Source organism: Bubalus kerabau, chromosome 17 (assembly GCF_029407905.1).
Source record: "Bubalus kerabau isolate K-KA32 ecotype Philippines breed swamp buffalo chromosome 17, PCC_UOA_SB_1v2, whole genome shotgun sequence".
NCBI classification, from domain to species: domain Eukaryota; kingdom Metazoa; phylum Chordata; class Mammalia; order Artiodactyla; family Bovidae; genus Bubalus; species Bubalus kerabau.
The window spans coordinates 38,723,437-38,737,225 of record NC_073640.1 but is presented as its reverse complement, the minus strand read 5'-3'; the positions used below and the strand labels follow the sequence as shown (position 1 = coordinate 38,737,225).

General features: G+C 38.1%; 1 protein-coding gene and 1 non-coding gene across 3 annotated transcripts in view; one reads left to right on the top strand and one right to left on the bottom strand.

Moving 5' to 3' along the window:
* Window positions 1–13,789, bottom strand: part of NFATC3 (nuclear factor of activated T cells 3) — a 93,827-nt gene that overhangs the window by 4,045 nt on the left and 75,993 nt on the right. The window contains exon 10 of one of the 2 annotated variants that reach the window (XM_055553381.1): window positions 8,632–8,735. The exons of the other annotated variant lie outside the window; for it this stretch is intronic. Coding sequence (XP_055409356.1) covers window positions 8,635–8,735 — 101 coding nt within the window. The 3' untranslated portion in view covers window positions 8,632–8,634. The remainder of the gene's footprint in view (window positions 1–8,631; window positions 8,736–13,789) is intronic. 2 annotated transcript variants of the gene reach the window in all.
* On the top strand, window positions 10,888–10,995 carry LOC129632658 (U6 spliceosomal RNA). The gene has a single exon (XR_008704645.1). It is a non-coding gene; the product is annotated as a U6 spliceosomal RNA (small nuclear RNA).

The window sequence follows — 13,789 nt, the reverse complement described above, 5'->3', positions numbered from 1 at the left end:
TAAAGTAATGAATGAATAATGAATCTCAGTACAGCTTTTATAAATAAAAATAGACCAAGAGAAAAAAAACTTTCCATAATTAGCATCTGAAGTGATCATAGAGCAAAGGAGACACTACTGATCATTAAAAAAAAACTTCAAGTATTAATATCTAATCTATTCTTTAGGTAGTTAAGAAAAAAATTTTTCAAACTCATATACTCATTATGGCTATAAGGAAAAGGGAAGTAACATTCACTCCACAAATATTTATTGAGCATCTATGGGTTAAACTTAACTGAAAATTTGTATCTTGTTTCAGCTCATCTTGACAACAATTTAGGATCAGTATTATCCCTCTTTACAGATAGATAATAGAGGTTGTGTCACACAATTTGCTTAGTAAATGGTAGAATCAGTTTCAAAACACCCGTTCAGCTTCTTGAAAGTCAAAGAGTAGAAGAGGATGGAAATCATTTAGACAAACAAAATGCAAAGGATTTGGACAAAAACAATTCTAAGAGTGAGTGTGGTGACTGTAAGAAGAGGAAAGGATTGATTCGTTACTACCACCAAGGCTCTAAGTCTAGGAAGAATAGTGCTGTCACTACTGGAGAAAAGCTGAGGAGGAATTTAGAGGAGAAGGTGGTAGAGGTCAGCTCTGGAACTGAATTTGGAAATTAGAACAACCAAAAGGAAAAATCCTATGGGTAAGAAACTACAGTGAACGATCAAGAGGAGATTTATGCACCTTCTTACTAGAGACTTGCAAGTATGGGAGCAGTTTCACAGTCCCACTGAAGAGCAAAAGGCTGAGAAAAAAATGAGTGGGAGTAGCCTTGTGACCCGAGGAGAAAATAAGACCTGGGAAAGCAAAATATGTAAGCAAAGGAATGGCCTGGAAATTAGGTTTGGTTTGAATGCAGGCTTTGCCACTAATTCCATGTGTATCCTTGACAAATTATTTCACATATCCAAGATTCCCATTTCCTTAGCTAATCAATAATGGTGTTATAAACTAATAAGGTCTCTAACCATAGAAGTCTGTGATTCTCAACAGACAAATTTTCAAGTAGCAGCATTCAGAAAGGCAAAGAAGTGAAGGATGAAAATATGGCTTGACTGGCATTAGTAATCACACTGACTGTAATTAGTTCAACAGTATGTGAACCGTGAATTTCCAGATGTTCAAGCTGGATTTAGAAAAGGCAGAGGAACCAGCGATCAAATTGCCAGCATTTGCTGCATCTTTGAAAAAGCAACACAGTTACAGAAAAACATCTACTTCTGCTTTATGACTAGGCCAAAGTCTTTGACTGTGTGGATCACAGTCAAAGATCCACACAGTCTTTGTGTGGAACATTCTTAATGAGATAGGAATACCAGGCCACCTTACCTGCCTCCTGAGAAATCTGTATGTAGGTCAAGAAGCAAGTTAGAACCGGACATGGAACAACAGATTGGTTCCAAACTGGGAATGGAGTACATCAAGGCTGTATATCGTCACCCTGCTTATTTAACTTATATGCAGAGTACATCATGCAAAATGCTGGACTGGATGAAGCACAAGCTGGAATCAAGACTGCAAGGAGAAATATCGATAACCTCAGATACACAGATGATACCACCTGTATGGCAGAAAGTGAAGAGGAACTAAAGAGCCTCTTGATGAAAGTGAAAGAGAAGAGTGAAAAAGCTGGCTTAATATTCAAAAAACTAAGATCACGGCATCTGGTCCTGTCACTCCATGGCAAACAGATGGAGAAACAATAGAAACAATGACAGACTTTCTTTTCTTGGGCTCCAGTATCACTGCAGATGGTGACTGCAGCCATGAACTTGAAAAATGCTTGATCCTTGGAAGAAAAGCTATGACCAACCTAGACAGCATATTAAAAATCAGAGATATTACTTTGCCAACAAAGGTCCATCTAGTCAAAGCTGTGGTTTTTCCAGTGGTCACGTATGGACGTGAGAGTTGGACCATAAAGAAAGCTGAGAGCCGAAGAATTGATGCTTTTGAACTGTGGTGTTGGAGAAGACTCTTGAGAGTCTCTTGGACTGCAAGGAGACCCAACCAGTCTATCCTAAAGGAAATCAGTCTTGAATGTTCACTGGAAGGACTGATGCTGAAGCTGAAACTCCAAATACTTTGCCCACCTGATGGGAAGAACTGACTTACTGGAAAAGACCCTGATGCTGGGAAAGACTGAAGTCAAGAGAAGTGGATGACAGAGGATGAGGTGGTTGGGTGGCATCACCGACTTGATGGACATGGGTTTGAACAAGCTCCGGGAGTTGGTGATGGACAGGGAGGCCTGGCGTGCTGCAGTCCATGGGGCTGCAAAGAGTCAGAAATGACTAAGCGACTGAACTGAACTATGATTAGTATTTAATGCAGAATAGTAAAGAAACAGAACTATAAGCTAAAGTAATTAAGTACAAAAGGGTGAAGATTAAGTAGTGCTGGCTAGCTCCAATAATCATTAATTGAGATCAATTTCTGAAGGTCATTGATACACAGACTTATGAAGGCCTGTGCCAAATAGATGGTGCTTTTTAAATAAATTTTCCAGGCTAGGACTTATTGACCATTCTTGATGGTCTGCACAGAACGATAGAATTAATCTAAACTGACTCTTGACTGCTAGAAATAACTCACTGAAATAGTATGTAAATGAAAAGTTATGGGGATGTATGTCAGAACATTTTCTCTTCAGTTTCCTTCTAAGTATAATGAAGATTTTTTAAAAATCTTATATAGTATATATATGTATTATATGTGTATATATATATATATATATATATATATATATATATATATATATGGGATTCCCTGGTGGCTCAGCTGCTAAAGAAATCGCCTGCAATGGGAGAGACCTGGGTTCGATCCCTGGGTTGGGAAGATCCCCTGGAGAAGGGAACGGCTACCCACTCCAGTATTCTGGCCTGGAGAATTCCATGGGCTGTATATAGTCCATATATATAGTAAATAAAGGGACATAAATAGACAAGGCAGCCTTTGACACCTCTGTCATAACAACAGGGAACAGTGTTTTCATTGTGGATTCTACACGTGGGTCTATGGGTTAGTTCTGTGCCAAGAGAGAGCCCAAGGATGGCTGTGATCTCTGTGCATGGCCTCTAATGTTATTCATCTCATTAGACTATCAGTACGTATCAGTATTATCTGTCTCTCAAATAGCTTATGAGCTCCCAAAGGACAAGGACCTTACTACCAAGGAAACATCAATTTCTGATAACTGAATAAATGGATCCTAATTGTCTATGCCAAAGCCTTTGACTGTGTGGATCACAATAAACTGTGGAAAATTCTGAAAGAGATGGGAATACCAGACCACCTGACCTGCCTCTTGAGAAACCTATATGCAGGTCAGGAAGCAACAGTTAGAACTGGACATGGAACAACAGACGGGTTCCAAATAGGAAAAGGAGTATGTCCAGGCTGTATATTGTCACCCTGCTTATTTAACTTATATGCAGAGTACATCATGAGAAATGCTGGAGCTGGAAGAAACACAAGCTGGAATCAAGATTGCTGGGAGAAATATCAATAACCTCAGATATGCAGATGACACCACCCTTATGGCAGAAAGTGAAGAGGAACTCAAAAGCCTCTTGATGAAAGTGAAAGAGGAAAGTGAAAAGGCTGGCTTAAAGTTCAACATTCAGAAAACGAAGACCATGGCATCTGGTCCCATCACTGCATGGCAAATAGATGGAAAACAGTGGAAACAGTGTCAGACTTTATTTTGGGGGGCTCCAAAATCACTGCAGATGGTGATTGCAGCCATGAAATTAAAAAACTCTTACTCCTTGGAAGGAAAGTTATGACCAACCTAGATAGCATATTCAAAAGCAGAGACATTACTTTGCCAACAAAGGTCCATCTAGTCAAGGCTGTGGTTTTTCCAGTGGTCATGTATGGATGTGAGAGTTGGACTGTGAAGAAGGCTGAGTGCCGAAGAATTGATGCTTTTGAACTGTGGTGTTGGAGAAGACTCTTGAGAGTCCCTTGGACTGCAAAGAGATCCAACCAGTCCATTCTAAAGGAGATCAGTCCAGGGTGTTCATTGGAAGGACTGATGCTAAAGCTGAAACTCCAATACTGTGGCCACCTCGTGCGAAGAGTTGACTCATTGGAAAAGACTCTGATGCTGGGAGGGATTGGGGGCAGGAGGAAAAGGGGACGACAGAGGATAAGATGGCTGGATGGCATCACCAACTCGATGTACATGAGTCTGAGTAAACTCCGGGAGCTGGTGATGGACAGGGAGGCCTGGCGTGCTGCAGTCCATGGGGTCGCAAAGAGTCGGACACGACTGAGCGACTGAACTGAACTGAATTCAATACAATTACTTGGAAGCTATTTGGAATTAGTACCCTGAAAGTTCATTAGGTGGTGTGGTAGGAAAGGGACCAGAGAATGTTATTAAAATTCAGACATGGCATCTGATTTTGACTTGGACAGTGTCTATTTTAAACAGGTCTCACAGCAGTGGCAAAAAGCCAAATATAGAATCAAGTACTCAGCTCACAGTCATCTTTTCTGTTGCTTATTCCTTCCAAAGATGATAATTTCAGAGATATTATAGGCTGCCATAAAACCACAGCTTTTTCAACTCTTATCTCACTGTTCAAGTTTTAAAACAAGATGATTAAAAATGGTGCTCTATCATCATAAAAAAACACGTAATACAGTTTTCGTGTGTCTTTATGAGGAAGTCAGTGCTTACATCTTGAGAATGAGAGTCTATAACCAGCACTATCCACCCACTCACCAAGTACATTTTAATGATAAACACATGATTTCCTGAAAAAGTCAGGTGATAATCTTTATAGCAAAAGCCTGATCCAAGCTGTGTTATTTCTGCTTCCCTTCACCAAAGTTCTGCTCTCCTTTTGCCTAGTGTGCTTAACTTCATTTTGCTAAAACAACCTGGAAGGTTCTTGACAGTTCCAGATTTTAAGACTAAGATAAATCCAAGATTCTTCACAAAGAAGCACTCAAGCTGACTATACACAAAAACACTTTGATATATAATATTAATACATAATAATTAGCTAGTAGATTTAATTTCCAATGGGGCAAAGAACTCGTCTATTTTGGTCTCCACTGACTCCTTAGTGCTTGGTAAATACTGAGTACTGAATAAAATTACATGCCATTGAATCTTTAATGGTATGCTGGCAAAACAACAACAAAAATTATGCTCAAATAATAGCTACTGAATATGAATTTTAGGCCAGGGAGTCAGTACTGCAACAAAGCAGTCTTGTCACCATTCTTCAGCAATAACTTGAGAGCAGTGTGGTATACAAGTCCACTGCTCTCCCTTGCCCCTCACTTTTCCCTTAGATTGGGAGCTCTAGGCTCTGGCTCCCTAAGATAGCCTTCTAATGTGGCCAAAATTTGTCAACTTAAGCAAATCAAAATTATTACTGATAAACAAATCTATAATGTAATTTATAGGTAAATCATTAACAATCTTGATAAATACAGTACTTCTTAAAAACATTAATGCTTACAATTTCATTTTTACTTCCTTTTGAATGTATATATGCATGAATTTATTGATTTAAATCCTATTCCATGAGGATAGGATTGGCTTTGAGTTGGCTTTATATTTTTCACCAATTTAAGGTAAAAACAAAGTTATTTATACCCCTCCTATACAACATTCTCACTTTCTCTCTCTAAAGAGTAAAATGCAGTAAAAGCCTAGAACAACAGTCAACAGCCATCAACACCCGTGGTAAGAGGTTATGTAGGTCACAGCATTTGGCCCACTTGTGGCATCCACTGTCCTTGACTCCCATGACCCCAACACCTGGATTGCCTGTGTCACCACAACAGAAGTAGTCAGAGCCATCAGCAATATTTGCTGTAAGAAAAAACTTTTTTTTAAAATCCAGGAAATGTTCAAACTGTAGTCCGCTAAAATGCTATCTACACACAAGAATGAGGTGTCTGAGTAACACAGGCCTCTTCTTTAGAGCTATTTCCAAAGCTTACGAATTCAGAGTTAGAGCTGGGCATGGTATGGTATGAAATCTCACCACCAGGTGGAGGGGCAGGGTAACCTACAGCCCTGCCTCTGGAGTAGGCACACACACATTGTCAAACACACACCAGTTTAAAGGGTCTTCATAACTAGCATTTGAGCATCTTGATCATTTTTGTAAACTATTTTTAGGTCTAATTAGTCTCCATTTATGTATACTATTTCATTTTAAGCTCCAATCAATGAACATTCATAAAAGTTTGGCAAGTTAATCTTTTCTTCCTTTCCTTACACCCCAAGATTAAAGGTACAGTTCATTCTCTGGCAGAACAATTTTATGGAGATATTATTTTTTATAAAATGAAGGTACAATCATTTTCTAAATTTCCCTTGAAGAAACCAGAGACATTTGGAAGTAAAGGAATAGAAATTATTTTAAATGGATGAGAAACTAGTACTACTTTATGGTTTATTACTCTAAAGCAGAGTTTTCCTAAGATTTACTTTCAGGTTATTAGGTAAATTATAAGAATACTATCTAAATAAAATACATAAAATACTGAACTCAACTAGTAATTATTTTGCATTTATCAAAATCAGACTAATTTGCCTTTTCAAGCTAAAGATAGAAAAACATTCCTGAAAATTTAGAAGTCTACCTATGGTAGACTGCTACTGTCCTAATTCATTCTTCTCTAGTAACTGAGCTTACACTGAACTCTAGATATTTCCAGCTCTAGGGCAGATTCAATTTATAGGCACAATGATCAGAGATATCCTTCACTTTTAACATTAGGTTTAACACTACTAGTAAAGGGAAATTATGACACTTTTTGTTTTCACAACTGACTGAGGGGGAGGTCAGTCCTGCTATTACAGGCCCTAAGAAACCTTTTATATATGTGATACTACACTGTTATACAGACCTTTCCTCTAAAAGAAGTTGTGACTCAAAACATTCTACAAAGACAAACACTGAGTCTCCAGCTAAGTAAATAGTACACAGTTACTTGAAAGTACATTCAAGTATCAGCACGTGTGTTTTTCTATCAGCAAAAAAATGAAACGTTGGGGGACCCCAAGACAAAAAACTTCTTTTCAATTTGGGTTAAGATGTGAGATTCTGAATTTTAGGCTTATCAGAAGACTGTCCTTTTCCTTTTTTTTTTTAATTTGAACATTTTCTCTGAGTAATCTTGTTCATTTCTGTATACTGTCAACTCCTAAATCTACTGTCTTCAGATCCCAAACCTGAGCTCCAGAGTTGTAAACCCACACAACTTATTCCACACCTATGCTATGAATCCCACACGCTTGCCTCTTCAAGACCTTGTTCCATCAAATTTCTTCACTTTTCCATCTCTTTAATCAAGCTACCCACCCACCCTCTCCTAAGATTCTTCTCATCATTACTTAAATATGGGTAAGTCTCCATCTAAAACCAGCTAGCAAATAAAAACCCTAGACCTACATGGCCCTCTATCTCTAATTTTTTTTTTCATTGTTTAATATCTTAAAGGAGTTATCTTCCCTGCCTGCTGTTTTTCTGTTCTTACCTCCTGTTCATTCCTTAGCCATCCCTTCACTCCACAGAAACACTTCTTACTAAGATCACAAGTGAGCAACTTGTTGGCTTCATACATGGGAAGGGCAATGGGGTAAACGCTGGGAGAAATAAGCTTTAATTTTGGTTCAGCTGTGATGTGACTAGGGCAACCTAAACTTTGTTCAACTGATTTTTCTCCACTATAATACTAGGAAATTCATTTAAATCCTGGTTATAACTCTCCTGAGAGTTTTAATTTCTTTTTTGTTGTTGGTTTCTTTCTTTCTTTCTTTTTTTTTTTTACTATTTTTAAAATATTTATTTTTTGACCATGCTGTGTGCTGTATGGGATCTTAGTTCCCCAACCTGAGGTCAAACCGTCCGCCCTTTTATTGGGAGCACAGAGTTTTAACCACTGGACCACGAGGGAAGTCCCTATAATTTCTATCACAGACTTTCTCAGGTGGCTTTGAGAGTCTTTGAAGAAAGGAGCTGTATGAGGGAAAGGGAGGGTTATGGTTGCTTGCTGAGGCAGAAAGGCTTGGCTCCCTCAAAAGCACAGATTCCTCCCAAATAAAGTCCCAGATGAAACTACCAGAAATGGAAAGATGGGCCTAAAGGGCAGGTTCAAGGGTAAATAATCCAAGTTGCCTCTGGCAAATGGCTAACATTTCCTGCTTTATTTCCATTCCATACTGCCTTATGTCAAAACCTAAAAAGATACTCGATCAGAAATGAGTAGGCTTATACGCCTGATCAGCAATTACATCTACTCAGCACGCAAGCCATAGAATTCATACAGATAGGCCTCCCTCTGCTTTGGTTTAATAAATCCAATCAAACACTCATTTTCCTTTCATTCAAACCCACACTAAAATTGTTAAGTACAAATGTGAGAGCCTGAGTGTGGTTAAATTTACAAAGCAGAGTGTTAAAGTTTAGCTCCAAAGATGACGAGTGGGCCCCTACCAGAAGATGCCCATGGATACCCCCTCCTCTGTAGCACATGCAAATCCTGCCACTGCATGCAAATATCAGACTTGGGCACAAAAATAATCATACATTTCAATCAACACTCACCCTCTAGATTCTCCAGAAAGGAGGTGGACATGAGAGCTCACTGTGGTTAGGCCATTTCTCTGCTGAACCTGATGGCTGGTGTTCCAAGTCAGACATAAACTGGTCTGTGTCAAAGAAGACAACATCACTACTGAATGGAACAAACCAGAGGGTAACAATCTACTACATGCCCAGCTTGTTTTTTTCTATAATCAAGACGAATTTAGTTTTCCTTTACCTGCCAGTCATGGAATACAATAGCTCCCCACATTTTACTGGATAATATAAATACTGGAGTCCAGAGAGTTTAGGTAATGCTGATTTATTTTCTAAATTTAAAAGGGAAGTAATTTTTAAAAGTTACAGTGATGGTTTGCAGTGATTGTCAAGGATAGATTTAATTTTCAATAAACTAGTTTCCACATACTTGTCTGTGGCTGTATCTTTTTTTTTGGCCGAGATATGTGTTATGCAGAACCTTAGTTCCCCGACCAGGGATCGAACCTGTGGTTACTGCAGTAGAACAACTGGAAGCATGAAGTCTTAACCACTGGACCACCAGGGAAGTCCCTCTGTGGCCACATCAGAGTTATTTGGGCACTTAATAAAAAAAAAACTTCTGGGCTCTAGAGCACAGAATCAAAATGTCTAAGGGTAGGGGCCCAGAACACTATATGCATAAGTAAATTTGCAGGTCATGAAGGAATGTTTTTTAAACTAAAGTTCACATCTATTAGCTTGTTATGAAATCAATAGAGTAAGCTGAAATCAGTATTAAAAAAATAGAACAAAATAGAAGATGGGCTACATTTTCTTTAATAAAGGTTAAGAATTGGCTTGTGAGACTTTCACATTAGTTGTCTGTTTTTTGTTATGTAACGGATCCATGCTATAAAACTTATTGTTAGAAGTAGTCAAAGTGTTTGAAAGTCACTGTACTCAAGGAGAGTCACTATTGTCAGTTTTGTGCTAATGGATGACACACTCAGATGCCCAGCTAAAGAGTCCACTATACAATGAGGCAGCCTCCTCCTCTGGCCTATAAAAAATTATTTTTGGCCTTTGCTGTATGAATTCAAATAAAAGGACATAACCTTCTATTAGATTCTAGAAGAATGCTTATTTTATTGTGGAAGAGAAGAAACTGTACATAATCTCGGTGAACTAACTGATACCATACCCTCCCTGTTAGGCAGATAAAAGAGGGAAAACCAAGGAGCAGCCAATCTCCTTGCATTCTAATGACTGCAAAATGCAGTCTCACTAAATGGGTCAAAACAAAACACAAAAGCCAGGAACTCTTTATGCTTAGGCAAAATTTTTCTGCCTGAAGCTTTTTTATTACTAAATTTGAGATCACTCACCTAGCTTCAGGGGTGACTTAAGCATTATAATACCTTCAAAGGTCTCCTTTATGAGGCTGCCCAATCTTCACAACTGAATCCTTCAAAACAGACTCTTTGGTACAGAACATGGGATTTCAGGTAAATCAGCACATAAATTAGAAGAAAGAGAAGTCCAGGCCAAGATACACTGGGGGCTTTTGTGAGTTGGCTGACACAGTGGTACTTCCAGATTGTACTTATGGAAACTTGCAGCCCTCAAGACATTCTTCTAGTTCCTTGAAACACTGCTGCCAGCTCCAAAGAACAACTGATTTATCTCTATCACAAAAACTTTGGCCAGACATTTAAAGAATTAATACTAATCCTTAAACTCTTCCAGAAGATTGAAGAGAAGGGAACACTTCCTCTCATTCTAAAGCCACTATTACCCTGATTATCAAGGTCAGACAGACACTACAAGAAAAGAAAACTACAGAATATAAATGGGAAAACATCCCATGTTCAAGGGCTGGAAGACTTATATTGTGAAAATGATACTACTACTTAGAGCAAGGTATAGATTCAATGCGATCAAAATCCAACAGTGCTTTTGCAGAAACAGGAAAATCCCATTCTGAAATTCATATGGAGTCTCCAAGGACCCTCAAGAGCCAGAAAATGAAGTGAAAGTGAAGTCACTCAGTCGCATCCGACTCTCTGTGACCCCGTGGACTGTAGCCCATCAGGCTCCTCCATCCATGGGATTCTCCAGGTAAGAATACTGGAGTGGGTTGCCATTTCCTTCTCCAAGAACAGTCTTGAGAAAGAATAAAGATGGAAGACCAACACTTCCTGATTTCAAAACTTACTATAAAGCTACAGTAATCAAAACAGTATTACACTGGCATCAGGACAGACATACAGACCAAAGGAATAAAACAACCCAGAACCAGTGCTCACTTCAGCAGCATGTATACTAAAATTGGAATGATTATAGAGGAGATTAACATGGCCCCTGTGCAAGTATGACACACAAATTTGTGAAGCATTCGGTATTTCTAAAGAATTTTAAGAGTGTGTGTGTGTGTGTGTGTATATATATATATATATACACACATGTATAACTGATTCACTGTGTTGTACAGCAGAAACTAACACAACACTGTAAACCAACTACACCCCAAATAAAAAAAATAGCCCAGAAACAAACCCTCACAATACATGGTCAATTAATTTTCACTTTCAAACAAGGGTTCTATTGGATATACACAGGCCAAAGAATGGAAGCTGGACTCACCCCTCGCACAAAATTAATACAAAATTAACTCAAAACAGATCAAAGGCCTAAACATAAGAGCTAAAATTGTAAAACTCTTAGAAGAAAACATAGGGCAAATCTTTATGATCATGGATTGGGCAATGATTTCTTAGGTATGACACTAAAAGCACAGGCAATAAAATAAAAAAAATAAGATAAATTGTACTTCATCAAAATTAAAAACATCAAAGAATCATATCAAGAGAGTAAAAAGACAATCCATAGAATGGGAGAAAATATATGCAAATAATTTACCTGATAAGAATTTTTTTTAATTAATTTTTAACTGAAGGATAACTGCTTTACAATACTGTATTGGCTTCTGCCATACATCAACATGATGGTAAGGATTTAATATTTGAAATATATAAAGAACTCCCATAACTTAACAACAAAAACCTAAACAACTCAACCAAAAAAAAATAGGTGAAAGATCTGACTAGCCAGGTCTCCAGAAAAGATAAACAAATGACCAATTAGCTCATGAAAAAGATATGCAACATCATTAGTCACCAGGGAAATGCAAATTAAAACTGCCATGATACCACTTCACACCCATTTAGGGTGGCTACTTTTTTTATATATGTAAGTGTTGGCAAGAATGTGGAGATACTGGAGCCCTCGTGCACTATAAATGTAAAATGTTACAGGCACTGTGAGGAAAATTCTAGTTGGGCAGTTCCTCAAAAAGTTGAACAAAGAATTCTACATAATCCAACAATTCTACTCCTAGAAAACCCAATGGAATTGAAAATAAAGACTCAGATACCTATACTCCAATATTTATAGCATCATTATTCACAACAGGCAAAAGGTGGAAACAAACCAAATTTCTTTCAACAGATATATGGACCAAAAAAATATGGCATACACATACAATGTAATATTATTCAACCATAAAAAGGAATGAAATTCTGATATATGCTTTTAACATGCTGAAACTTGGAACCATTACACTATGTGAAATAAGCCAGACACAGGAGGACAACTGTCGTATTCTACTTGCATGAGGTATCTTGAGAAAGGAAAGTTATAGAAATAAAAAGCTGAACACAGGTGACCACAGGCTGGACTAGGATGAGATAATGAGGAATTATTGCTTAATGCCTGTAGAGCTGTTGCTTAGGGTGATGAAAAAGTTCTCTAAATAGACAGCAGTGATGACTACACCCTACTGTGAATGTACTTAATGTCACTGGACTGTACACTTAAAATGGTTAAGCTTTATGTTATACATATTTTACTGAATTCTTAAAATTTCAAAAACAAACTGGGTTTTCTCATGGGAAAACACTGTACGAAATGACTGAATGAGTTTTTCACAGCTCTGTCATTAACTCAAAGCAACACCCAGAGGATTTTTAGTGTCAAGTTGTTCAAATAGAGTAGCTACACGATGGGTATTATTTATGGGAACTTTCTGCCTCTGGAATTATTCATCATAAATATGTTTAAGGCTGGATGGCACATACACACCTCCCAGCAGAGTATTCATGAGAATCGTTGAATCCTAGTTAAAAGAGAACGTTCAGTATTATCTACCTTCCTCCACTTCTGAGTCCCTAAGTGACTAAACACCTCATTTGTGACCCATCCTCATCATTGGCTATGCATTTATTTATTTAAATACAACACACACCAGTAAAATGAGCATACAACAGGTGGACTAGAACACTGACAATATTAGCTGTGCTGTTCCTCCATACCAGCATCCTGATTCTCCCATCCAAGTTAATCACCTGAGTCTTGCACTTATCTTTCCCTAGGAACTTGAAAGCAGGTTCATCTGCTTGTCACCTATACCGAACCACAACAGCTGAGGTCACATTAGAGTCCCTGTTTACAGTCAAATTAGCAATTGCCCTACATTCAAGATCAGCATGTTACTGCAGAGCCTGCAAGTGGCAGTGTCAGTTTTCACCACAACAGCAGGTCAGGCTATATTTAACGTGTACCCTCTTCTCTGCTGAAGAGCTGCAGCTGCGATTCTGTTAGTCTGTGAACAGAGGAGGACAAGAGGGAACTGAGGGATTCTAATTGAAAGTTCTCACTGGTATCAGCTCAATCACAAATTAGAAGAACCTGCATTTAAAGGTCTAAGACTAGTTTAACAATATTATAATCTTAATTAAAAATGCTTAAAACACAGCTGTGACAATTTCTACATTTTTGTACTGTTTTAATGTATATCACTTGGTCCAAATCTGGGACATACACACGATAAAGCACAGAAATGTTTAGGAAAAATTACAGTTCCAGGCACACAAACTTTAACACTGGAGTAAAAACTCAGAAGTAACACATGCTTGTTAAGCAGGGACAATGGTATTAATACATCTAGGTAGCAAGGAAAAAAAAAGTAGCAAAGGAGTTTTGAACAATATTCTAACTGGCTGAATAAGTATATATTACAAGCCTTCTAAGGAGACTGCTTGAAAGAGAACATCAATTGGTAAAAGCTGGTATTCTGCTGTTGCTATTATCCCAAGGAATAAACCCCTCTGAGGAGGGAGCCACATTACTCTGAAAATGTTTC